Source organism: Oncorhynchus kisutch, unplaced genomic scaffold (genome assembly GCF_002021735.2).
Source record: "Oncorhynchus kisutch isolate 150728-3 unplaced genomic scaffold, Okis_V2 scaffold2179, whole genome shotgun sequence".
NCBI classification, from domain to species: Eukaryota; Metazoa; Chordata; class Actinopteri; order Salmoniformes; family Salmonidae; genus Oncorhynchus; species Oncorhynchus kisutch.
In genome coordinates this window covers 3,906-29,569 of record NW_022264124.1, presented here as the reverse complement: position 1 = coordinate 29,569, position 25,664 = coordinate 3,906, and the positions used below count along the sequence as shown (strand labels likewise).

Genomic DNA, 25,664 nt, shown 5'->3' with positions numbered 1-25,664 from the left:
GGGGTGGTCTGGATCGACGTGTACCACAGCTTGTTCCAGATCCCGCCAATATATAGGAACTTCGCACAGCAATTGAAGAGGAGTCACAGCTAGCAATGAGGAATCGGCCCAGAAGCGGCCCTCTTCCAGGGACCGGTGTTGTGCCGAAAATGGGGCAGTGTGGAGATTTTCGGTACAATACCGTCATCGAACTACCAGGTGGAGTAACGCAGTAACCCAGTGTCTAAGACACTCTACTTCACTGTAGTAACCCAGTGTCTTAGACCGCTGCGCCAATCGGGACAGTCCATCCGAAAAGTTTTTAATGCTTATCAATTGCCTTGCACAAAGTATCAAAATACTAAAATACAACTTAAACAGGACTCTTAAATCATTTAATTTAAATAGTATTTTTTGATCACAGAAACAATGATAAAATATGGACAAATAAATTAATAATGAAATGTCAATTACATAAAGCAGCCCGTGTAATCATCTGCCAGAGAGTAGCCCCAGTCGGTCCGAGACCCAAGCAATACATTTGGGCCCGATAACTCGGTAATACTGCCTCAGGCGGGCCAGACTCGGGCCATGACGTCGGCCGAGTCTGACTCTCAGCCGGAATCGGCACAGATGCACTGTGCTAGCTGGGATGGGACATCATTCTAAAGACCACAATCAACTCTATGCAAAATAGATGTGTGCCGGAGGAGGCAGCGACCCCTTCTCATGTACTGGGGTTGGGTCATCCCAAGGAAACCGGAATGCACGGACGGTGTTAGTGGGGGAACAGGAAGTTCCGGACAGAAGCGCACCATTATTCAGTGTAAAGAAAGCGCCAGAACGGTGCAGTCAATAAGATAACATTCTTGTCCTTTTCTATTTATTACTACAGGTATGTAATAGCACGTTTAAACATTCTAATATCGAAAGAACATGTCGTACCATTTTAGGTAATACATCCGTTAAGGTATTATCACGTTGGGTAAAGGTGTGATGTGTTATTTTTGTGTCAAGCCGAGTGAAGAACGTGATAATGTTAACTATTTTACAAGTTGCATAGTTAGAGCCTTTGGGGTTTGTCTGAGTGGATGTACATAGTTTTCTCAAGGTACTTTCATAAAGAATATATTGACTGGAAATTTCTGAATTCGTTTTACAATATATTAGTTTTGTGTAAAATTCACAAGCTGGTAAAATGGCGGCGCCACTCGGTCTGCGTCAACAGACTTCATTCCAGGCAGTGTGGCTGCAGCAGAGAGAGACCATTTCACGGTTACACTACTGTTTTAAAGTTTAATGTAGTGATTATCAGTTTTCTACGTGTGTACTAATATTCAGACTCTTAAGTTATCGTTGTCTATACATATTACTATGGTGTGAACGGAAATACTATTTGGTTTTTGATTTAAATAACACAGTGAAGACAATGTTATTCAGGAAATAGTACATAGTGCTGCCTGAAACATACTGCAACCTTGTACTAAATGGTTTTTGAGTCATTTCTGCATTTATGTGAATTCAGGAAATCTACCATAGATAAAGTGCGCTTAATTGTGTAGCCTGATTTAAAGCGTAAACGTTGTCTAATGTGAAGGAATTCATGTTGTGTTGTCAATGTTGAGCTACCAGATCTATTGAAATGAGATCAGTGCGTGACTTGGACAGGAGCTGAGTATCGGCACCTCAAATGTATATTGTTTGAGCACAAATTCCTCTTATAGAATATTAGCTCAACAGTATTGTGTAGCTCCTGCACCTAGATTTAAAGAATATTTTTTGAGAGTAAAGAAAGTGCCAGAACTGATAAGACAATAACTTGAGTCTTTTTCTCTTTATTACTACAGGCCGACTCAGATTAAGTCTGAGGCCGGTAACATAAACAGTGAGGACAAACGCAGCCTGCCTCTCTCCTTCCACACTGAGTCCAAACCTACAGTCACTGGGTCCTGATTGTGACAGTGGAGCCCAGTTTGCACTACAGGATCCAGAGATGGCATCAGTGAAGCTGGAAGACTGCAGTCCAACAATGGAGCTGAATATTGACATTAAAGATGAAGAAGAGGAGGAGAAGATTGGGGGATCTGTTAGTCATGGTAAGAGCAGGTTCTATCTATCCAAGTTTATGTACTGGCATAGAGCAGTGGGGTGGAGACACTTGCAGAAGTTGGCCTTTTATGGTAAGAGCAGGTTCCATCTAACTAAGTTTGTTGTTCATTACAACTTCCCACTGTGCATGAAAAGTTGCAGTATAACGGTTTCAATGAGAAGGTAGATGTTATTTCATGCTACTGAGACTTGTATGGATGACACCAGTATTGTCAGCATTTGTTTTATTCACTGGTCTATCTGGAGTGATCAGAGAGGAGACTAAAGAAGTGAAGTAGACAAACTGCCAGTGTTTTAAAGTTCTATGAAATGAGTCTGTAGTTACTAACCCTTGTGATAGTGAGTAGAGGATGATATAGCTAATCATTTTCATGATTTTTGAGATACTTTTAGAATAGTTTTATCATCAATCTACACACAATACGCCATAATGACAAAGCAAAAACAGTTTTTTTAAAATGTTTTCACATTTATAAAATATTTAAAACAGAAATAACTTATGTACATAAGTACTCAGACCCTTTGCTATGCGACTTAACATTGAGCTCAGGTGCATCTTGTTTCCATTGATCATCCTTGAGATGTTTCTACAACTTGATTGTTGTCAACCTGTGGTAAATTCAATTGATTGGACATGATTTGGAAAGGCACACACCTGTCTATATAAGGTCCCACATTTCACAGTGCATGTCAGACCTAAAACTAAGTCATGAGGTTGAAGGAATTGTCCGTAGAGCTCCATGAAAGGAAAAATTCACAAGCTGGTAAAATGGCGGCACCCAGTCAGTCTGCATCAACACACTTCAGTGCAGGCAGTGAGGTTGCAGCAGAGAGACAATTTTACAGTTTCACTGCTGTTTTCAAACCAAATGTAATGATTATCAGTTTTCTGCATGTGTCATATTCAGACACATTCAGTTGTTTCTGTCTTCATCTATAAATGTTACTGTGGTGTGAACAGGACATACAATTGGTTTTTGAAGTAAAACAGTGAATACGAGTAAGTAAAATAGCACAGTGCTGCCTAAAACATACTGCAACCTTGTACTGAATGTTTTTTGAGTCATTCATGCATTTTTCTACTATAGGTTAAGTATTGTCTCAACCATATTGTGGAGCTCCTGCACCTACATATAAACAGTACCGGCACCCAAAATGTTTATCGGCAACTATTTCAGTCCAAGTCAAGCACTGAATTAGAGAATTGAACAAGAAAAAATTATATATTTTTAGAGAATGAAGAAAGTGCCAGAACATAAGACAATAATGTTTGTCTGTTTCTCTTATACCACTTTCTGACTCAGGTATGAGGCCGGTAACATCAACAGTGAGGACAAACCCAGCCTGCCTCTCTCCTTCCACAGTGAGTCCAAACCTACAGTCACTGGGTCCTGATTGTGACAGTGGAGCCCAGTTTACACTGCAGGATCCAGAGATGGCATCAGTGAAGCTGGAAGACTGCAGTCAAACACTGGAGTTGAATGTCAACATTAAAGATGAAGAAGAAGACGAGGAGAAGATTGGGAAATCTGTTTCTCATGGTAAGAGCAGGTTCTAACTAACTAAGTTTGTTGTTTATTCCAACTTCCCACTGTGCATGATAAGTTGCAATAGAATGAGTGTGTAGTTACTAATAACCCTTGTGATGTTGAGTTGATGATTTAGCTCATAATTTTCTTGACTTACTTTAATAGTTTTTTATTCCCCTTTTGTATTGCACAGCCTTCTGAATACGTACAGGTAGCCTAGTGGTTAGAGAGTTGGCCAGTCAATTAAAGGCTGCTGGATCGAATGACAAGGTAAAAATGGATCGTTCTGCCCCTGAGCAAAGCAGTTAACCCACTGTTCCCTCGGCGCCAGAGATGTGGATGTCGATTATGGCAGCCCCCCGCACCTCTCTGATTCAAAGCGGTTGGGTTAAATGTGGAAGACACATTTCAGTTGAATGCATTGTTGTACAGCTGACTAGGTATCCCCTCTCCCATTCAGAAAGTATTTAGACCCCTTGACCTCTTTGGGACTCCCGATCACGGCCAGTTGAGATACAGCCTGGAATCGAACCCGTGTCTGTAGTGATGCCTCAAGCGCTGAGATGCAGTGCCTTCGACCGCTGCGCCACTCGGGAGCCCCTTGAAGTGTTGAAGGTCCCCAAGAACAATTTTTTTTACATATTTATTAGTTCCAATTAGGACAATCAACAATTACAGAATGAGTCATAATGATATTTATTCTACCAATAATAGATACAAGCAATGATGTCCATCTGTTGATGGATTATGTTGCATTTGTTACCATGGGTTCATAATTTGCTGAGCTCGAGCTAATTTCTGGTTTTTAATTTTTAATACCAAGATTTTTAATACCAAGATATGTGAAACCTTGTTCTGTATTCACAAATAGATGCTGTACAACTGGATTCAGTATCTTGTTTGAGGAAAAGGATGGAAGATTTGGTTTTACTAACTTTAAACCCAAAAAACGGACAAGTTATTAATTAAATTGGAGAGGGAATAGTTATTTAGATCTGTTAGGAATAAGAGGATATCATCAGCATACAGCTCCACTCTTTGTTCAAAATCTGTTTTAATTCCACTAATTAACGGTTGGGCCCTTACTGCAATGTCAAAGGGTTCTATAGCTAAAAGAAAGAGTCCTGGACTGTCTGGACATCCTTGTCTCGTGCCCCCGAAAAATCTTTAAATGTTGTGAAATCAAGTTGTTAGTGGCAATGTCTGTAGTGGGGTCAGTATATCATCTCTTAATCCATTTTACAGAAGTAGTTCCCAAATCTCTGAAATAAGACCACTCAACTCTATGGAATGCCTTTTCTGCATCAAGTGAGAGTATGGCAGTATCAGGGGACCCTTCACATGTGCACTGTTTAGTACTCTCCTTACATTGTGAAAACCTTGGTTTTTCACAAAACCATTTTGGTCTTGGTGTATTAGATATGGGAGCAGTCTATCCAATCTCCTGGCTAAGGCTTTAGCACTAATTCTTGAGTCGGATTTCAGAAGAGAAATTGGTCAAAATGTGAAAGTTAGACTTTCCCGACAGTAGTCATGCCTTGTGATTTGGCTACACACAATCCACAGCTAGGATATTTAAAGGTAGGTTACCTGATCCTGTCAAACGGGTTTCCGGAACGAAAGACTACAAAACTGAGAGGTGCGGTTGGATCCGGCTCAAATGAAGTACCAACCTTTTCATATTATGGAGTAGGGCCATCCCAAGGATCCCTGAATGCATGGACGGTTGCAACAAATCTTTTTTTATAACTAAATCAAGATAGACCACAGCTGGTCATTTCCAATGGGAACAGATGAGTCATAGTGGGCAGTGCCAAGCCCGAGCTCCTATTGGTGCATTCTAGCACAAATCCTGCATATTTCTGTTAGAGAACGGCTCTGTGAAGAACTTGTGTGCAATAACTCAATTCGCCTCGGCGTTCCTTCTAAATAACGTGATTATTTAAAACTTTTGCAAAGCGTGAAGTCTACAAAACTTAGTCCACTCTGTTCATAACAGATTTTAGTTTTGGGAACAGAACTGTATTAAGATCAGATGTTTCATAGATCCATCTTCTCCCACTGCCGGCCAGTGGGCTTCCTCTCACTCCCCTATTGTTTTATCTGAGGCTGCACTGTGGTAGTGGGGGAACAGGAAGTTCCAGGCAGGCACGCTGTCATGTCCTGGTCTAAGTATTTTGTGTTTTTCTTCATGTATTGGGTCAGGCCAGGGTGTGGCATGGGGTTTTTGTATTATGGTGTGTTTTGTCTTGGGGTTTTGGTGTGTATGTATTGGGATTGTAGCTAGTGGGGTTATCTAGCAAAGTCTATGGCTGTCTGGAGTGGTTCTCAATCAGAGGCAGGTGTTTATCGTTGTCTCTGATTGGGAACCATATTTAGGCAGCCATATTCTTTGAGTTTGTCGTGGGTGATTGTCCTTAGTGTCCTCTATGTTAGTTACCACCAATATAGGCTGTTTCGGTTTTTGTTACGTTCTTTGTTTTGTAGTGTTTGTGTTTATTCGTGTTGTACGTTGTTCATTAAACATGGATCGTAATCTACACGCTGCAGTTTGGTCCGACTCTCCTTCACACCTAGAAAACCGTAACACACGCACCATTCTTCACAATAAAGAAAGCGCCAGATCAGTGCAGTCAATGTGTCCGTTTCTATTTATTACGACAGGTATGTAAAAGCGTGTATAAACGTTCTAATATCAAAATAACATGTCATACCACGCTACGTAACATCCGTTAAGGTATTATCACGTTTGGTTAATGGTTTGTTATTTTTGTGTCAAACCAAGTGAACGTGAAACTATTTCAAGTCACACAGCTAGAAACAAGGTTTGTCTGAATGGATGTACATAACTTCAAGGTAATTTAATAAAAAATCTATTTGAGTTTGTTTAGCATGTTATTGGTTTTATGTGAAATTCACAAGCTGGTAACATGGTGGCGCCCATTCTGTCTGCGCCAACAGACTTCAGTGCTGGTGCAGAGACAATTTCACGGTCACACTACAGTTTTGAAGCTGAATGTAATGATTATCATGTGTAGTAGTATTCAGACACGTCCAGTTTCTCTATTTAGCTGTAAATTATGGTGTGAACGGGAAATACGATTGGTTTTTAATGTGAAGACAGTTATTCAGGAAAATAGTACATAATGCTGCTTAAAACAAACTGCAACCTTGTACTAAATGGTTTTTGAGTCATTTACGCATTTGGGAAATCTACTGTAGGTTAAGTTAATTTACGTTGTGTAGACTCATTTTAAAGGGTGTACTTTGTCCAATTTGAATGAATTAATGTTTTGTTACCTACTTCCTCTTTTGAAATGAGATGGACAGGAGATTAGACAGGATCTGATTACCGCCACCTCAAATTTCTACTGTTTGAGCTCCTGTTCCTCTTATAGAATTTTAACTGTATTGTGGAGCTGCTGCACCTAAACATAAACGGCACCTATTTCAGTCCAAGTCAAGCACTGAATTAAATAATTGAACCATAATAAATATAATATCTTTTTGAGAGTAAAGAAAGTGCCTGAACTGTCAAGACAACTATTTTTCTGTTACTCGTTGTTACTACAGGACGACTAGAATTAAGTCTGAAGCCGGTAACATCAACAGTGAGGACAAACCCAGCCTGCATCTCTCCTTCCACACTGAGTAGGAACCTACAGTCACTGGGTCCTGATTGTGACAGTAGAGCTCAGTTTGCTCTGCAGGATCCAGAGATGGCATCAGTGAAGCTCGAATGCGGTCAAACACTGGAGAAGATTGTCAACATTAAAGATGAAGAAGAGGAGGAGCAGATTGGGAAATCTCTTTCTCATGGTAAGAGCAGGTTATATCTAACAAAGTTTGTTGTTCATTCCAACTTCTCACTGTGCAGGAAAAGTTGCAGTAGAACTGTTTCATGATGAACTGTTTCAATGAGAAGGTAGATGTTATTTCATGCTACTGACACTTGCATGGTTTGACATCAGTATTGCCACCATTTGTTTTATTTACTGAGCTGTCTGGAGTGATCAGAGAGTAGACTAAAGAAGTGAAGTAGACAAACTGCCAGTGTTTTAAAGTTCTATGAAATTAGTTTGTGTAGTTACTAACCCTTGTGATAGTGAGTGGAGGACTCTAACCCACTTTTAGAATAGTTTTATTCCACTATATTGTACAGCCTACTGATATGAATACATATGTCACCCGGTACAGACAGAAGAGGACTGGCCACCCCTCTGGGTCTGGTTCCTCTCTACCCTGCAGGACCCTGCTTTCTAGGGAGTTTTTCCTGGCCACTGTGCTTCTACATCAGCATTGCTCATTGGGGATTTTAGACTGGGTTTCTGTTATGCACTTTGATATTTGCTGATGTAAAACGGGCTTCATAATGTACATTTGATTGACATGTATATCACACCAGCTGACTGCTTCTTCTGATGTTGTTCACACAGGAGACCATGTTGAGACATTCTCTACATCCAGAGAGAAAGAGCAGGAAGATCATGGAGCTAAGAGGTCTCACCACTGCCCACATTGTGATGAGATTTTCCCAATTCTATCAAAGCTAAAAATACACACAGGAGAGGATCCGTATTCCTGTACTGACTGTGGGAAGAGATTCACAACATCAAGGGCTCTGACAGTTCATCAGAGAGTGCACCCTGGAGAGAAGCCTTACTCCTGCCCTGACTGTGGAAAGATTTTCTCTCGACTGGGCCACTTAAAAAGACACAAACATATACATACAGGAGTGAAGCCTTACTCTTGCTCTGACTGTGTAAAATGCTACACAACATCATCTGAGCTAAAACTTCATCAGAGAGTGCACACTGGAGAGAAGCCTTACTCCTGCTATGACTGTGGGAAGAGTTTCTCTCGACAGGGTTTTTTAAAAGCACATGAACTTATACATACAGGAGTGAAGCCTTATTCCTGCTCTGACTGTGGGAAGATATTCTCTCAACTGGGCCACTTAAAAAGACATGAACGTATACATACAGGAGTGAAGCCTTACTCCTGCTCTGACTGTGGGAAGATTTTCTCTCAACTGGGCCACTTAAAAAGACATGAACGTATACATACAGGAGAGAAGCCTTACTCCTGCTCTGACTGTGGGAAGATTTTCTCTCAACTGGGCCACTTAAAAAGACATGAACGTATACATACAGGAGTGAAGCCTTACTCCTGCTCTGACTGTGTAAAATGCTTCACAACATCAACTGAGCAAAAAGTCCACCACAGAACACACACAGGAGAGAAGCCTTACTCCTGCTCTGACTGTGTAAAATGCTTCACAACATCAACTGAACTAAAAGTCCATCAGAGAACACACACAGGCGAGAAGCCTTACTTCTGCTCTGACTGTGGAAAGAGTTTCTCTCAATTGTGCCACTTAAAAAGACACCAAGGTAAACATGAAGGAGAGAAGCCTTGCCACTGATCTGACTGTTGAAAATGTTTTAAAACAGCCAAGCTAAAAGGTCATCAGAGAACAGACACAGGAGAGAAGCCTTATAACTCTTCTTAATTTGCCAAGAGTAACTTGATTGAAAGTCAAAGTATTTGGTTGTAAATATACCTTAGTATCAAAAGTAAAAGTGAATCATTTAAAATTCCTTAAATGAACCTTTACGCGATGGGTGTCCCTTAACCGGGACGGTTGTTGCTAACTTCTCCAATGTGACTAGAATTATGTTGTATACAACAGCCAACTTTCCAGGACATAGACATGTCTTTACAGGGGGGCAAAAAAGTATTTAGTCAGCCACCAATTGTGCAAGTTCTCCCACTTAAAAAGATGAGAGGCCTGTAATTTTCATCAAAGGTACACTTCAACTATGACAGACAAAATGAGAAAAAAAATCCAGAAAATCACTTTGTAGGCTTTTTTAAGGAATTTATTTGCAAATTATGGTGGAAAATAAGTATTTGGTCACCAACAAACAAGCAAGATTTCTGGCTCTCGCAGACCTGTAACTTCTTCTTTAAGAGGCTCCTCTGTCCTCCACTCGTTACCTGTATTAATGGCACCTGTTTGAACTTGTTAACAGTATAAAATACCCTGTCCACAACCTCAAACAGTCACACTCCAAACTCCACTATGGCCAAGACCAAAGAGCTGTCAAAGCTGTCAAAATTGTAGACCTGCACCAGGCTGGGAAGACTGAATCTGCAATAGGTAAGCAGCTTAGTTTGAAGAAATCAACTGTGGGAGCAATGATTAGGAAATGGAAAACATACAAGACCACTGATAATCTCCCTCGATCTGGGGCTCCACGCAAGATCTCACCCCATGGGGTCAAAATGATCACAAGAACGGTGAGCAAAAATTCCAGAACCACACGGGGGGATCTAGTGAATGACCTGCAGAGAGCTGGGACCAAAGTAACAAAGCCTACCATCAGTAACACACTACGCCGCCATGGAATCAAATCCTGCAGTGCCAGACGTGTCCCCCTGCTTAAGCCAGTACATGTCCAGGCCCGTCTGAAGTTTGCTAGAGAGCATTTGGATGATCCAGAAGAAGATTGGGAGAATGTCATATGGTCAGATGAAACCCAAAGATAACTTTTTGGTAAAAACTCGTCGTGTTTGTAGGACAAAGAATGCTGAGTTGCATCCAAAGAACACCATACTTACTGTGAAGCATGGGGGTGGAAACATCATGCTTTGGGGCTGTTTTTCTGCAAAGGGACCAGGACGACTGATCCGTGTAAAGGAAAGAATGAATGGGGCTATGTATCGTGAGATTTTGAGTGAAAACCTCCTTCCATCAGCAAGGGCATTGAAGATGAAACGTGGCTGGGTCTTTCAGCATGACAATGATCCCAAACACACCGCCCGGGCAACGAAGGAGTGGCTTCGTAAGAAGTATGTCAAAGTCCTGGAGTGGCAGTGCCAGTCTCCAGATCTCAACCCCATAGAAAATCTTTGGAGGGAGTTGAAAGTCCGTGTTGCCCAGCAACAGCCCCAAAACATCACTGCTCTAGAGGAGATCTGCATGGAGGAATGGGCCAAAATACCAGCAACAGTGTGTGAAAACTTACAGAAAACGTTTGGCCTCTGTCATTGCCAACAAAGGGTATATAACAAAGTATTGAGAAACTTTTGTTATTGACCAAATACTTATTTTCCACCAAAATTTGCAAATAAATTCATTAAAAATCCTACAATGTGATTTTCTGGATTTTTTTTTCTCTCATTTTGTCTGTCATAGTTGAAGTGTTACAGGCCTCTCATCTTTTTAAGTGGGAGAACTTGCACAATTGGTGGCTGACTAAATACTTTTTTGCCCCACTGTATATAGGCAGAAAGCTTAAATTCTTGTTAATCTTCTGCAGTGTCCAATTTAACAGTAGCTATTACAGTGACAAAATACCGTGCTATTTTTTGAGGAGAGTGCACAACTTTTATCATGGCAACTGGTATAATACATTCACCTCTGAAGGTCAATAATGTACTTGCATTCAGTAATATTGCTCTGATTTGTCATCCTGAGGGAGATTAAATAATAAAAAGATCAAATGTAGCATAGTTTAATTTGCTTAAATTGTATTTTTATGTTCAAATGTAGCAACTGGTTCTACATTTTGAACCCCTGTTGTCTCTGGCTCCACACCCACCCTGCCCAGCCATCTAGCTGTGGAAGTTAGTGAATAAGCTAATGATCCATCATGTATAAAATTCCTGTCCGTGTGTAAACTTAAATGTTTTATTACCATAGCATTTTTATATGTTCTCTATAGTTTTGTACTTAAATGTATCAATTGACCAATTCAGCACATTTGGGGAAACTCCTGGCAGACTTGATGCAGTGCAGTAATGTAATTCTTTACTGGATCAGTCAGAAACTTTGCACACTGCAAAATCTAAATTACACCTAGACTCCTATCTGAAAGTATGTATTTTCCTGTTATTTTCCCAGGTAAGTTGACTGAGAACACATTTTCATTTACAGCAACGACCTGAGGAATAGTTACAGGGGATGAATGAGCCAATTGTAACCAACTAGGGATTATTAGGTGACCATGATGGTTTGAGGGCCAGATTGGGAATTGAGCCATGGGAATTATTCTCCTACATCAATTTGACATTTCCACAAACTTCAAATGGTATCAAGAATATGCATATCCTTGCTTCAGGTGCTGAGCTACAAGCAGTTAGATTTGGGTATGTATTTTTAGGCGAAAATGTTTTTTTTTTTTAAGTGTACAATCCTTAAGAAGTTAAGCAAACCAGACGGCACAATTGTGTTTTATTTTTTATATTACGGATAACCAGGGGCACACTAACACCATTTACAAGCAAAGCATTTGTGTTCAGTGAGTCTGCCAGATCAGAAGCAGTAGGGAGGACCAGGGATGATATCTTGATAAGTACGTGAATTGGACCATTTTCTGTCATGCTAATCATAAAAAATGTAAAGAATACTTTCGGGTGTCAAGGAAAATGTTTGGAGTAAAAAGTAAATTATTTACTTTAGGAATTTGCCACAGGATATCTAAACATCATTGCCAATCAGGTGCATCCCTTCATGGGAGTCGACATGGACCAGCATCCCTTTGGAACGCACACAACACCTTGGACAGTCTATGCCCCGACGATTTGAGGCTGTTCTGAGGGCAAAGGGGGGTGCAACTCAATATTAGGAAGGTGTTTCAAATATTTTGTACTAGGGATGCACCGATATGGCATTTTTGGCCAATACGATATCCAATATTTTCCTTGCCGAAAGAACGATACCGATATTTACAATGTTAGCGGCCTTTTAAGCATTTTAGCACAGTTAAATAGTTAACACACACACACACACACGGATCCGGATGTGATTGAGAGTCCCATAGGGCCGGGCACAATTGGTCCGGGGTAGGCCGTCCTTGTAAATAAGCATTTTGTTCTTAACGGATCTTCCTAGTTGAGTAAAGGTTACACACCACAAACCACACCGACCAAACAGTTATTTTGTTGGCATTTACGTATGTCCCCATTACCAGTAAAACATCATCAAAACCTATTTATTTCACTTGCTGTGCTGTTTCTTTGTTCAGTCGTTTCATTCTCAACCAGGATTTCATCATTCATGTCAAGCAGTGAAGTTTCAGCTGTCTGTCCGTAGCCTCTCATGTGCTCTTTCACTGTGTCCGTTTCCATCTTGTCCGGTTGTTTATGTACCATGTAACATGAACCCTGTTTACTTGTCTGCATCGAAGTAGCGGTCCTTGTACCGAGCATCGAGTATGATGGCGACACAGTAAAGAGACTCAGAGAGAATGCCATCGAATCGCTTGTTCACAGCATCAAGTACTTTTGTAAGTTAACCCCACGGTCTGTGTCGGGCAGTTTTGTTGAGCAGGGGTTTCAATGCCATGACAGAGGGTATCATTTCTGCTGCAGTTGCAATAGGGCTTTCCTCAGTAAGAAATCCTCATCGACCCACTGTGCTGTCAGACTCCGTATGCTCATGGGGCTGACATCGCTGGTCCAAATATCAGTTGAGAAGCTAATAGCAGTGACACCCATAGATGTGCGTTTTAACAATTCTGTGTAACCCCGGTAGGGCACCATATGAAAAATACTGTGTTCTGGGGATTGACCAGTCGGCGAAAGCCAACGTCATCCACGACAGAGGACGGAGGATTGTCAAGGGTAATGAATTCCCTTATCTTGGCGTTAACGGATTTCGCCTTTGAGTTGTCTCGCTGAAATGTTCTTACTCTTTCAAATGACTGCTTGACTTGAACTTGTTTAGTTGTTGGAAGTGTGCGCTTAGTATTTTTCTGCTTTTGTTCTGAGTCGTGCTGTATTTTTTGTGGCGTCATTACGTCATCTACCTACGTTATATAGGTATGCATGTCTACTTTGACATCGGTTTTTCACATCCGCATTAAATCGGGCCGATGTTGGCATTTTTAGCTATTATCGTCCGATTTTTTATTTTATTTTTTTTATTTCACCTTTATTTAACCAGGTAGGCTAGTTGAGAACACCTTTATTTAACCAGGTAGGCTAGTTGAGAACAAGTTCTCATTTGCAACTGCGACCTGGCCAAGATAAAGCATAGCAGTGTGAGCATACAACAAAGAGTTACACATGGAGTAAACAATTAACAAGTCAATAACACAGTAGAAAACGAAGGGGGGGTCTATATACAATGTGTGCAAAAGGCATGAGGAGGTAGGCAAATAATTACAATTTTGCAGATTAACACTGGAGTGATAAAAGATCAGATGGTCATGTACAGGTAGAGATATTGGTGTGCAGAAGAGCAGAAAAGTAAATAAATAAAAACAGTACGGGGATGAGGTAGGTGAAAAGGGTGGGCTATTTACCAATAGACTATGTACAGCTGCAGCGATCGGTTAGCTGCTCAGATAGCTGATGTTTGAAGTTGGTGAGGGAGATAAAAGTCTCCAACTTCAGCGATTTTTGCAATTCGTTCCAGTCACAGGCAGCAGAGTACTGGAACGAAAGGCGGCCAAATGAGGTGTTGGCTTTAGGGATGATCAGTGAGATACACCTGCTGGAGCGCGTGCTACGGATGGGTGTTGCCATCGTGACCAGTGAGCTGAGATAAGGCGGAGCTTTACCTAGCATAGACTTGTAGATGACCTGGAGCCAGTGGGTCTGGCGACGAATATGTAGCGAGGGCCAGCCGACTAGAGCATACAAGTCGCAGTGGTGGGTAGTATAAGGTGCTTTAGTGACAAAACGGATGGCACTGTGATAGACTGCATCCAGTTTGCTGAGTAGAGTGTTGGAAGCCATTTTGTAGATGACATCGCCGAAGTCGAGGATCGGTAGGATAGTCAGTTTTACTAGGGTAAGCTTGGCGGCTTGAGTGAAGGAGGCTTTGTTGCGGAATAGAAAGCCGACTCTTGATTTGATTTTCGATTGGAGATGTTTGATATGAGTCTGGAAGGAGAGTTTGCAGTCTAGCCAGACACCTAGGTACTTATAGACGTCCACATATTCTATGTCGGAACCATCCAGGGTGGTGATGCTAGTCGGGCATGCAGGTGCAGGCAGCGACCGGTTGAAAAGCATGCATTTGGTTTTACTAGCGTTTAAGAGCAGTTGGAGGCCACGGAAGGAGTGTTGTATGGCATTGAAGCTTGTTTGGAGGTTAGATAGCACAGTGTCCAAAGACGGGCCGAAAGTATATAGAATGGTGTCGTCTGCGTAGAGGTGGATCAGGGAATCGCCCGCAGCAAGAGCAACATCATTGATATACACAGAGAAAAGAGTCGGCCCGAGAATTGAACCCTGTGGCACCCCCATAGAGACTGCCAGAGGACCGGACAGCATGCCCTCCGATTTGACACACTGAACTCTGTCTGCAAAGTAATTGGTGAACCAGGCAAGGCAGTCATCCGAAAAACCGAGGCTACTGAGTCTGCCGATAAGAATATGGTGATTGACAGAGTCGAAAGCCTTGGCGAGGTCGATGAAGACGGCTGCACAGTACTGTCTTTTATCGATGGCGGTTATGATGTCGTTTAGTACCTTGAGTGTGGCTGAGGTGCACCCATGACCGGCTCGGAAACCAGATTGCACAGCGGAGAAGGTACGGTGGGATTCGAGATGGTCAGTGACCTGTTTGTTGACTTGGCTTTCGAAGACCTTAGATAGGCAGGGCAGGATGGATATAGGTCTGTAACAGTTTGGGTCCAGGGTGTCTCCCCCTTTGAAGAGGGGGATGACTGCGGCAGCTTTCCAATCCTTGGGGATCTCAGACGAGATGAAAGAGAGGTTGAACAGGCTGGTAATAGGGGTTGCGACAATGGTGGCAGATAGTTTCAGAAATAGAGGATTCCGATATGCTCAACGATATATTGTGCATCCCCATCCGAAAAGTTTTTAATGCTTATCAATTGCCTTGCACAAAGTATCAAAAATCTAAAATACAACTTAAACAGGACTATTAAATTATTTAATTTAAATGTTAAATAGTATTTTTTGATCACAGAAGCAATGATAAAATATGGACAAATAAATTAATAATGAAATGTTAATTATATAAAGCAGCCCGTGTAATCATCTGCCAGAGAGTAGCCCCAATCGGCCCGAACCACAAGTAATACATTTGGGCCAAATAATTCACATCGGAATCGGCCCGAGCTCAATCCCGGTATCCTAGCTTTTAGTGATACTGCCTAAGGCGGCCCAGACTCGGCCCACAAGACGTCGGACCTGTCTGACTCTCAGCGGAGTACCGCGACTCTCTTGAATCGGCCCAGATCCACTGTGCTAGCTGGGATTGGACAACATTCTACAGGCCACAATCAACTCGCTGCAAAATAGATGTGTCCCGGAGGAGGCAGCGACCACTTCTTATGTGATGGGGTTGGGTCATCCCAAGGATCCCGGAATGCACGGACGGTGTTAGTGGGGGGAACAGGAAGTTCCGGACAGAAGCGCACCATTATTCAGTGTAAAGAAAGCGCCAGAACGGTGCAGTGAAGAAGATAACATTCTTGTCCTTTTCTATTTATTACTACAGGTATGTAATAGCACGTTTAAACATTCTAATATCGAAAGAATATGTCGTACCATTTTAGGTAATACATCCGTTAAGGTAGTATCACGTTGGGTAAAGGTGTGATGTGTTATTTTTGTGTCAAGCCGAGTGAAGAACGTGAAAATGTTAACTATTTTACAAGTTACATAGTTAGAGCCTTTGGGGTTTGTCTGAGTGGATGTACATAGTTTTGTCAATGTAATTTCACAAAGAATATATTTACTTGCGATGTCTGAATTCGTTTTACAATTTATTAGTTTTGTGTAAAATTCACGAACTGGTAAAATGGCGGCGCCACTCGGTCTGCATTAACAGACTTCAGTCCAGGCAGTGTGGCTGCAGCAGAGAGAGACCATTACACGGTTGCACTACTCTTTTAATGTTTAATGTAATGATTATCAGTTTTCTACATGTGTACTAATATTCAGTTATCGCTGTCTATACATATTACTATGGTGTGAACGGAAATACTATTGTTTTTTAATTTAAATAACACAGTGAAGACAAGGTTATTCAGGAAAATACTACATAGTGCTGCCTAAAACATGCATTTATGTGAATTCGGGAAATCTACCATACATGAATTCCTTCACATTAGACAACGTTTACGCTTTAAATCAGGCTACACAATTAAGCGCACTTAATCTTTTGTTGTCAATGCATAGCTACCAGATCTATTGAAATGAGATCAGTGCGTGACTTGGACAGGAGCTGAGTATCGGCACCTCAAATGTATATTGTTTGAGCACAAATTCCTCTTATAGAATATTAGCTCAACAGTATTGTTGTACTCCTGCACCTAGATTTAAAGAATCTTTTTTGAGAGTAAAAGAAAGTGCCAGAACTGAGAAGACAATAACTTGAGTCTTTTTCTCTTTATTACTACAGGCCGACTCAGATTAAGTCTGAGGCCGGTAACATCAACAGTGAGGACAAACCCAACCTGCCTCTCTCCTTCCAAACTGAGTCCAAACCTACAGTCACTGGGTCCTGATTGTGACAGACGAGCCCAGTTTGCACTGCAGGATCCATAGATGGCATCAGTGAAGCTGGAAGACTGCAGTCCAACAATGGAACTGAATATTGACATTAAAGATGAAGAAGAGGAGGAGAAGATTAGTCATGGTAAGAGCAGGTTCTGTCTATCCAAGTTTGTTTACTGGCATAGAGCAGTGGGGTGGAGACACTTGCAGAAGTTGGCCTTTTATGGTAAGAGCAGGTTTCATCTAACTAAGTTTGTTGTTCATTACAACTTCCCACTGTGTATGAAAAGTTGCAGTATAACTGTTACATGATGAACTGTTTCAATGAGAAGGTAGATGTTATTTCATGGTACTCAGACTTGCATGGTTTGACACCAGTATTGTCAGCATTTGTTTTATTCACTGGGCTGTCTGGAGTGTTCAGAGAGGAGACTGAAGAAGTGAAGTAGACAAACTGGCAGTGTTTAAAGTTCTATGAAGTGAGTCTGTGTAGTTTCTAACCCTTGTGATAGTGAGTGGAGGATGATATAACTATAATTTTCATGACCTATGAGATACTTTTAGAATAGTTTTATTCCCCATTGTATTGCACAGCCTACTGATATGAATACATACTGTAACGACCCTTATAAGCGCGGAAATCGGCCACACGAGCATGACTACTGATATGAATACATACAGTACCGGCCTGTCAATAGCGCTCCAGACCTCGGGCTCAAAGGTCGAGAGTTCGAGACCTGCTCCCTGCTGTTTCATTACAATACAGTACCAGCCTACTGATATGAATACATACAGTACCAGCCTACTGATATGAATACGTACAGTACCAGCCTACTGATATGAATACATACAGTACCAGCCTACTGATACGAATATATACAGTACCTGCCTACTGATATGAATACATACACTACCAGCCTACTGATATGAATACATACAGTACCCGCCTACTGATATGAATACATACAGTGCATTCAAAGTATTTAGACCCCATGACCTTTTCCACGTTTTTTACGTTAGACTTTTTCTAAAATTGATTAAATAAATGTTTCTCATCAATCTACACACAATATACCATAATGACAAAGCAAAAACAGGTTTTTATAAATGTTTTCACATTTATAAAATAGAAATAACTTATTTACATAAGTATTCAGACTCTTTGCTAGGAGATTCGACATTGAGCTCAGGTGCATCTTGTGTCCATTGATCATCCTTGCTGTTTCTACAACTTGATTGTTTTTAACCTGTGGTAAATTCAGTTGATTGGACATGATTTGGAAAGGCACACACCTGTCTATATAATGTCCCACAGTTGACAGTGCATGTCAGAGCTAAAACTAAGCCATGAGGTTGAAGGAATTGTCCGTAGAGCTCCATGAAAGGAAAAATTCACACGCTGGTAAAATGGCGGCCCCCACTCGGTCTGCCTCAACACACTTCAGTGCAGGCAGTGAGGTTGCAGCAGAGAGACAATTATTATATTATATTATATTGTCTCAACCATATTGTGGAGCTCCTGCACCTAAATATAAACAGTACCGGCACCCAAAATGTTTATCGGCAACTATTTCAGTCCAAGTCAAGCACTGAATTAGATAATTGAACAAGAAAAAATATGATGTATTTTTAAGGAATGAAGAAAGTGCCAGAACATAAGACAATAATGTTTATGTCCATTTCTCTTATACCACTTTCTGACTCAGGTATGAGGCCGGTAACATCAACAGTGAGGACAAACCCAGCCTGCCTCTCTCCTTCCACACTGAGTCCAAACCTACAGTCACTGGGTCCTGATTGTGACAGTGGAGCCCAGTATGCACTGCAGGATCCAGAGATGGCATCAGTGAAGCTGGAAGACTGCAGTCAAACACTGGAGCTGAATGCCAACATTAAAGATGAAGAAGAGGAGGAGAAGATCTGTGGGAAATCTGTTTCTCATGGTAAGAGCAGGTTCTATCTAACTAAGTTTGTTGTTTATTCCAACTTCCCACTGTGCATGATAAGTTGCAATAGAATGAGTGTGTTGTTACTAATAACCCTTGTGATGTTGAGTTGATGATATCAACATTTGTTTCAGTTGAATGCATTCAGTTGTACAACTGACTAGGTATCCCCTCTCCCATTCAGAAAGTATTTAAACCCCTTGACTTCTTCCACGTTTTGTTACGTTACAGCCTTATTCTAAATTGTATTAAATAAAAAATGTTCCTCAATCTACACACAATACCCCGTAATGACAAAACAAACAGGTTTTTGGAAATGTTTTCACATTTTATACTTAAAAAACCCAAACAGAAATACCTTAATTACATAAGTATTCAGACCCTTTGCTATGAGACTCGACATTAAGCTCAGGTGCATCCTGTTTCCATTAGATATGTTTCTACAACTTGATTGTTGTCAACCTGTGGTAAATTCAATTGATTGGACATGATTTGGGAAAGCACACACCTGTTTATATAAGGTCCCACAGTTGACAGTGCATGTCAGAGTAAAAACCACATTTTTATTTACACTGACTGCCTAACCGGACGATGCTGGTTCAATTGTGCGTCGCCCTATGGGACTCCTGATCACGGCCAGTTGAGATACAGCCTGGAATCAAACCAGTGTCTGTAGTGATGCCTCAAGTGCTGAGATGCAGTGCCTTCGACTGTTGCGCCACTCGGGAGCCCCTTGAAGCGTTGAAGGTCCCCAAGAACACAGGGGCCTCATCATTCATTGTTAAAAAAAATTTGACACGTATTTATTAGTTCCAATTAGGACAGTCCACAATTACAGAAATACTATTTTATTTTGGTGCAGCCAGAGGAATTGATTGAAATAGACGAAGGAATTTGGGCAGAATATGAGTCTTAATGATATTTATTCTACCAATAATAGATACAAGCAATGATGTCCATCTGTTGGTGGATTATGTTGCATTCGTTACCATGGGTTCATAATTTGCTGAGCTCGAGGAGCTCATTTCTGGTGTGATTTTTAATACCAAGATATGTGAAACCTTGTTCTGTATTCACAAATAGATGCTGTACAACTGGATTCAGTATCTTTTTTGTTGAGGAAAAGGATGGAAGATTTGGTTTGATTAACTTTAAACCCCAAAAATGGACACGTTTATTAATTAAATCGGAGAGGGAATAGTTCTTTAGATCTGTTAGGAATAAGAGGGTATCATCAGCATACAGGTCAATTTTTTTGTTCAAAATCTGTTTTAATTCTACTAATTGACGGTTGGGCCCTTACTGCAATGGCAAAGGGTTCTATAGCTAAAAGAAAGAGTCCTGGACTGTCTGGACATCCTTGTCTCGTGCCCCGAAAATCTTAAAATGTTGTGAAATCAAGTTGTCAGTGGCAACATCTGTAGTGGGGTCGGTAAATCATCTCTTCATCCGTTTTACAGAAGTAGTTCCCAAATCTCTGAAATAAGACCACTCAACTCTATGGAATGCCTTTTCTGCATCAAGTGAGAGTATGGCAGTATCAGGGGACCCTTCACATGTGCACTATGTTTAGTACACTACTCACATTGTGAAAACCTTGATGGTTTTTCACACAGCCTTTTTTGGTCTTTGTATATTAGATTTGGGAGCACTCTATCCAATCTCCTGGCTAAGGCTTTAGCACTAATTCTTGAGTCGTAGTTGGTAACATGGTGGCGCTCATTCTATCTGCGTCAACAGAATTCAGTGCTGGTGCAGAGACAATTTCACGGTCGCACTACAGTTTTGAAGCTGAATGTAATGATTATCATGTGTAGTAGTATTCAGACACGTTCAGTTTTTATATTTAGCTGTAAATTATGGTGTGAACGGGAAATACGATTGGTTTTTAATGTGAAGACAGTTATTCAGGAAAATAGTACATAATGCTGCTTAAAACAAACCAACCTTGTACTAAATGGTTTTTGAGTCATTTACGCATTTGGGAAATCTACTGTAGGTTAAGTTAATTTACGTTGTGTAGACAAATTTTAAAGGGTGTACTTTGTCCAATTTGAATGAATTCATGTTTTGTTACCTACTTCATCTTTTGAAATGAGATGGGCAGCAGATTGCATAGGATCTGATTACCGTCACCTCAAATTTCTAGTGTTTGAGCTCATGTTCCCCTTATACAATATTAGCTCAACAGTATTGTGGAGCTGCTGCACCTAAATATAAACAGTACTGGCACCTATTTCAGTCCAAGTCAAGCACTGAATTAAATAATTGAACCAAAATAAATATAATATATATATTTGAGAGTAAAGAAAGTGCCTGAACTGTCAAGACAATAACTTTTTTCCTGTTACTCGTTGTTACTACAGGACGACTAGAATTAAGTCTGAAGCCGGTAACATCAACAGTGAGGACAAACCCAGCCTGCCCGTCTCCTACCACACTGAGTCAAAACCTACAGTTACGGGGTCCTGATTGTGACAGTGGAGCCCAGTTTGCACTGCAGGATCCAGAGATGACATCAGTGAAGCTGGAAGACTGCAGTCAAACACTGGAGCTGAATGTCAACATTAAAGATGAAGAAGAGGAGGAGAAGATTGGGAAATCTGTTAATCATGGTAAGAGCAGGTTCTATCTAACTAAGTTTGTTGTTCATTCCCACTTCTCACTGTGCATGAAAAGTTGCTGTAGAACTATTTCAATGAGAAGGTAGATGTTATTTCATCCTATTGAGACTTGCATGGTTTGACACCAGTTTTGTCAGCATTAGTTTTATTAACTGGTCTATATGGAGTGATCAGAGAGTAGACTAAAGAATTGAAGTAGACACATTGCCAGTGTTTTAAAGTTCTATGAAATAAGTCTGTAGTTACTAACCCTTGTGATAGTGAGTGGAGGATGACACGCCCCTTTTTAGCTTTCACGTTTGACCCACTTTTAGAATAGTTTATACTTATATGAATAATGTCACCCGGTACAGACAGAAGAGGACTGGCAACCCCTCTAGGCCTGGGTCCTCTCTACCTTTCTTTCTTCTGCTTTCAAGGGAGTTTTTCTTCTACATCAGCATTGCTTGCTCTTTGAGGATTTTAGGCTGGGTTTCTGTAAAGCACTTTGACATCTGATGATGTAAAAAGGGCTTCATAATATCGATTTGATTGACATGTATATCATACCAACTGACTGGTTCTTCTGATGTTGTTCACACAGGAGACCATGTTGAGACATTCTCTATATCCAAAGAGAAACAGCAGGAAGATCATGGAGCTAAGAGGTCTCACCACTGCCCACATTGTGAGGAGAATTTCCCAATTCTATCAAAGCTAAAAATACACCTAAAAATACACACAGGAGAGAATCCGTATTCCTGTACTGACTGTGGGAAGAGATTCACAACATCAGGGAATCTGACAGTTCATCAGAGAGTGCACACTGGAGAGAAGCCTTACTCCTGCCCTGACTGTGGAAAGATTTTCTCTCGACTGAGCCACTTAAAAAGACATGAACATATACATACAGGAGTGAAGCCTTACTCCTGCTCTGACTGTGTTAAATGCTACACAACATCAGCTGAGCTAAAACGTCATCAGAGAGTGCACACTGGAGAGAAGCCTTACTCCTGCTCTGACTGTGGAAAGAGTTTCTCTCGACAGGGTTTTTTAAAAGCACATGAACTTATACATACAGGAGTGAAACCTTATTCCTGCTCTGACTGTGGGAAGATTTTCTCTCAACTGGGCAACTTAAAAAGACATGAACGTATACATACAGGGGTGAAGTCTTACTCCTGCTCTGACTGTGTAAAATGCTTCACATCATCAACTGAGCTAAAAGTCCATCAGAGAACACACACAGGCGAGAAGCCTTACTCCTGCTCTGACTGTGGAAAGAGTATCTCTCTACTCTGCAATTTAAAAACACATGAACGTATACATACAGGAATGAAGCCTTACTCCTGCTCTGACTGTTTAAAATGCTTCACAACATCAACTGACCTAAAAGTCCATCAGAGAACACACACAGGCGAGAAGCCTTACTTCTGCTCTGACTGTGGAAAGAGTTTCTCTCAATTGTGCCACTTAAAAAGACACCAAGGTAAACATAAAGGAGAGACGCTTTACCACTGATCTGACTGTAGAAAATGTTCCAAAACAACAGCTGAGCTAAAAGGTCATCAGAGAACAGACACCGGAGAGAAGCCTTACTTCTGCTCTTAATTTGGCAAGAGTAACTCAAGTAAAAGTATATGGGTATTTGGTTGTAAATATACCTTAGTTTCAAAAGTAAAAGGGAATCATTTCAAATTGCTTAAATGAACCTCTATGCGATGGGTGTCCTCTAACCAGGACGGTTGTTGCTAACTTCTCCAATGTGACTAGAATGACGTTGTATACAACAGCCAACTTTCCAGGACATAGACATGACTTTCTATCGGCAGAAAGCTTAAATTCTTGTTAATCTAACTGCAGTGTCCAATTTAACAGTAGCTATTTCATTGAAAAAAATACCGTGCTGTTGATGAGTAGAGTGCACAACAACTTTTATCATGGCAACTGGTTTAATACATTCACCTCTGAAGGTAAATAATGTACTTACATTCAGTAATCTTGCTCTGATTTGTCATCCTGAGGGTCCCACAGATAAAATGTAGCATAGTTTAATTTGCTAAAATGTTCAAATGTAGGAACTGGGTTCTACATTTTGAACCCCTGTTGTCTCTGGCTCCACACCTACCCCGCCTGGCCATCTAGATGTGTGAAAGTTAGTGAATAAGCAAATTATCCATCATGTATGAAATTCCTGTCAGTGTGTAAACTTAAATGTTTTATTACCATAGCATTTTTGTATGTTCTCTATAGTTTTGTACTTAAATGTATCAATTGACCAATTCAGCACATTTGGGGAAACTCCTGGTAGACTTGATACAGTGCAGTAATGTAATTCTTCACTGGATCAGTCAAACTTTTCACACACTGCTGCCATCTGGTGGCCAAAATCTAAATTTCACCTAGACTCCTATCTGAAAGTATGGCATTTCTCTTGCATTTCAAAGATGAAAAAGAAAACGACAGGTATTTTGTTTGTATTATCTTTTACCAGATCTAATATGTTATTTTCCAACATTAATTTCCTCAAACTTCAAATGGTATCAAGAATATGCATATCCTTGCTTCAGTTGCTGAGCTACAAGCAGTTAGATTTGGGTATGTGTTGCATCCTTAAGATGTTTTTAAGCAAACCAGACGGCACAATTGTGTGTTTTATTTGTTATACAGGTAACCCCACTACCCCCCCCCACCCCCAACCCCAGTCTGATGGTCACTCCCTGCAGAGGACAGGTAACCCCCCCCCCCCCCCCCCCCCCCCCCCAGTCTGATGGATAACCAGGGACACACTCTAACACCATTAACAAGCAAAGCATTTGTGTTTAGTGAGTCTGCCAGATCAGAGGCAGTTCGGAGGACCAGGGATGTTATCTTGATAAGTGCGTGAATTGGACCATTTTCTGTCCTGCTTATCATAAAAAATGTACTTTTGGGTGTCAGGGAAAATGTTTGGAGTAAAAAGTATTATTTAGTCAAATAAAAGTAAACGTTGTTGAATATAAATAGTAAGGTACAGATACCCCCCCAAAACTATTTAAGTAGTTCTTTAAATAATTTTTACTAAAGTACTTTACACCACTGCATGCATCCCTGCCGTGTGTCAGCATTGCAGGCTGGTGGTGTGTTGGTTGGGGTGTGTTTTCAGGGCACACATTGGGGCACACATTAATAAAAGTTGAGTAATGTTTGAATGCCACAGGATATGTAAACATCATTGCCAATCAGGTGCATCCCTTCATGGCAGCAGTGTATCCATATCCTGCAAATTGATTCTTTCAGCAGGATAATGTCTTAAGCATTTTAGCACAGTTAAATAGTTAACACACACACACGGATGCAGCGGTCGGCAACAGTCCCTCGTTTGAATCCTGGCTGTATCAAATCCGGATGTGATTGAGAGTCCCATAGGGCCGGGCACAATTGGCCCAGTGTCGTCCGGGGTAGGCCGTCCTTGTAAATAAGCATTTTGTTCTTAACGGATTTGCCTAGTTGAGTAAAGGTTACACATACCACACCACACCGACCAAACAGTTATTTTGTTGGCATTTACGTATGTCCCCATTACCAGTAAAACATCATCAAAACCTATTTATTTCACTTGCTGTGCTGTTTCTTTGTTCAGTCGTTTCATTCTCAACCAGGATTTCATCATTCATGTCAAGCCGTGAAGTTTCAGCTCTGTCTGTCCGTAGCCTCCCTTCCTCATGTGCTCTTTCACTGTGTCCGTTTCCATCTTGTCCAGCTGTTTATGTACCATGTAACATAAACCCTGTTACTTGTCTGCATCGAAGTAGTGGTCCTTGTACCGAGCATCGAGCGTGATGGCGACACAGTAAAGAGACTCAGAGACAATGCCATCGAATCGCTTGTTCACAGCATCAAGTACTTTTGTAAGTTAACCCCACGGTCTGTGTCGGGCAGTTTGGTTGAGCAGGGGTTTCAATGCCATGACAGAAGGTATCATTTCTGCTGCAGTTGCAATAGGGCTTTCCTCCAGTAAGAAATCCTCATCG

At 41.0% G+C, this 25,664-nt stretch overlaps 2 protein-coding genes across 3 annotated transcripts; both read left to right on the top strand.

Annotated features, from left to right (window-relative positions):
* The first annotated feature begins 662 nt into the window (after window positions 1–662).
* LOC116369371 (zinc finger protein OZF-like) lies at window positions 663–9,379 on the top strand. Of its 2 annotated transcripts, XM_031819468.1 has the most exons (5): window positions 693–874; window positions 1,827–2,075; window positions 3,393–3,629; window positions 7,191–7,436; window positions 8,054–9,379. In XM_031819468.1, exons 2-5 carry the CDS (start codon window positions 1,973–1,975, stop codon window positions 9,040–9,042), a joined length of 1,575 nt encoding a protein of 524 aa, XP_031675328.1. In that variant the 5' UTR covers window positions 693–874; window positions 1,827–1,972; the 3' UTR covers window positions 9,043–9,379. The 2 variants fall into 2 exon arrangements, with proteins under 2 accessions (XP_031675329.1, XP_031675328.1); XM_031819469.1 differs by lacking the exons at window positions 7,191–7,436; window positions 8,054–9,379 and adding an exon at window positions 3,811–5,878 and having other exon boundaries at window positions 663–874.
* Window positions 9,380–15,821: 6,442 nt separating this feature from the next.
* On the top strand, window positions 15,822–25,239 carry LOC116369370 (zinc finger protein 501-like). The gene is made up of 5 exons (XM_031819467.1): window positions 15,822–16,101; window positions 17,008–17,244; window positions 18,809–19,045; window positions 21,415–21,663; window positions 22,256–25,239. Exons 2-5 carry the CDS (start codon window positions 17,154–17,156, stop codon window positions 23,170–23,172), a joined length of 1,494 nt encoding a protein of 497 aa, XP_031675327.1. The 5' UTR covers window positions 15,822–16,101; window positions 17,008–17,153; the 3' UTR covers window positions 23,173–25,239.
* Window positions 25,240–25,664: the final 425 nt, after the last annotated feature.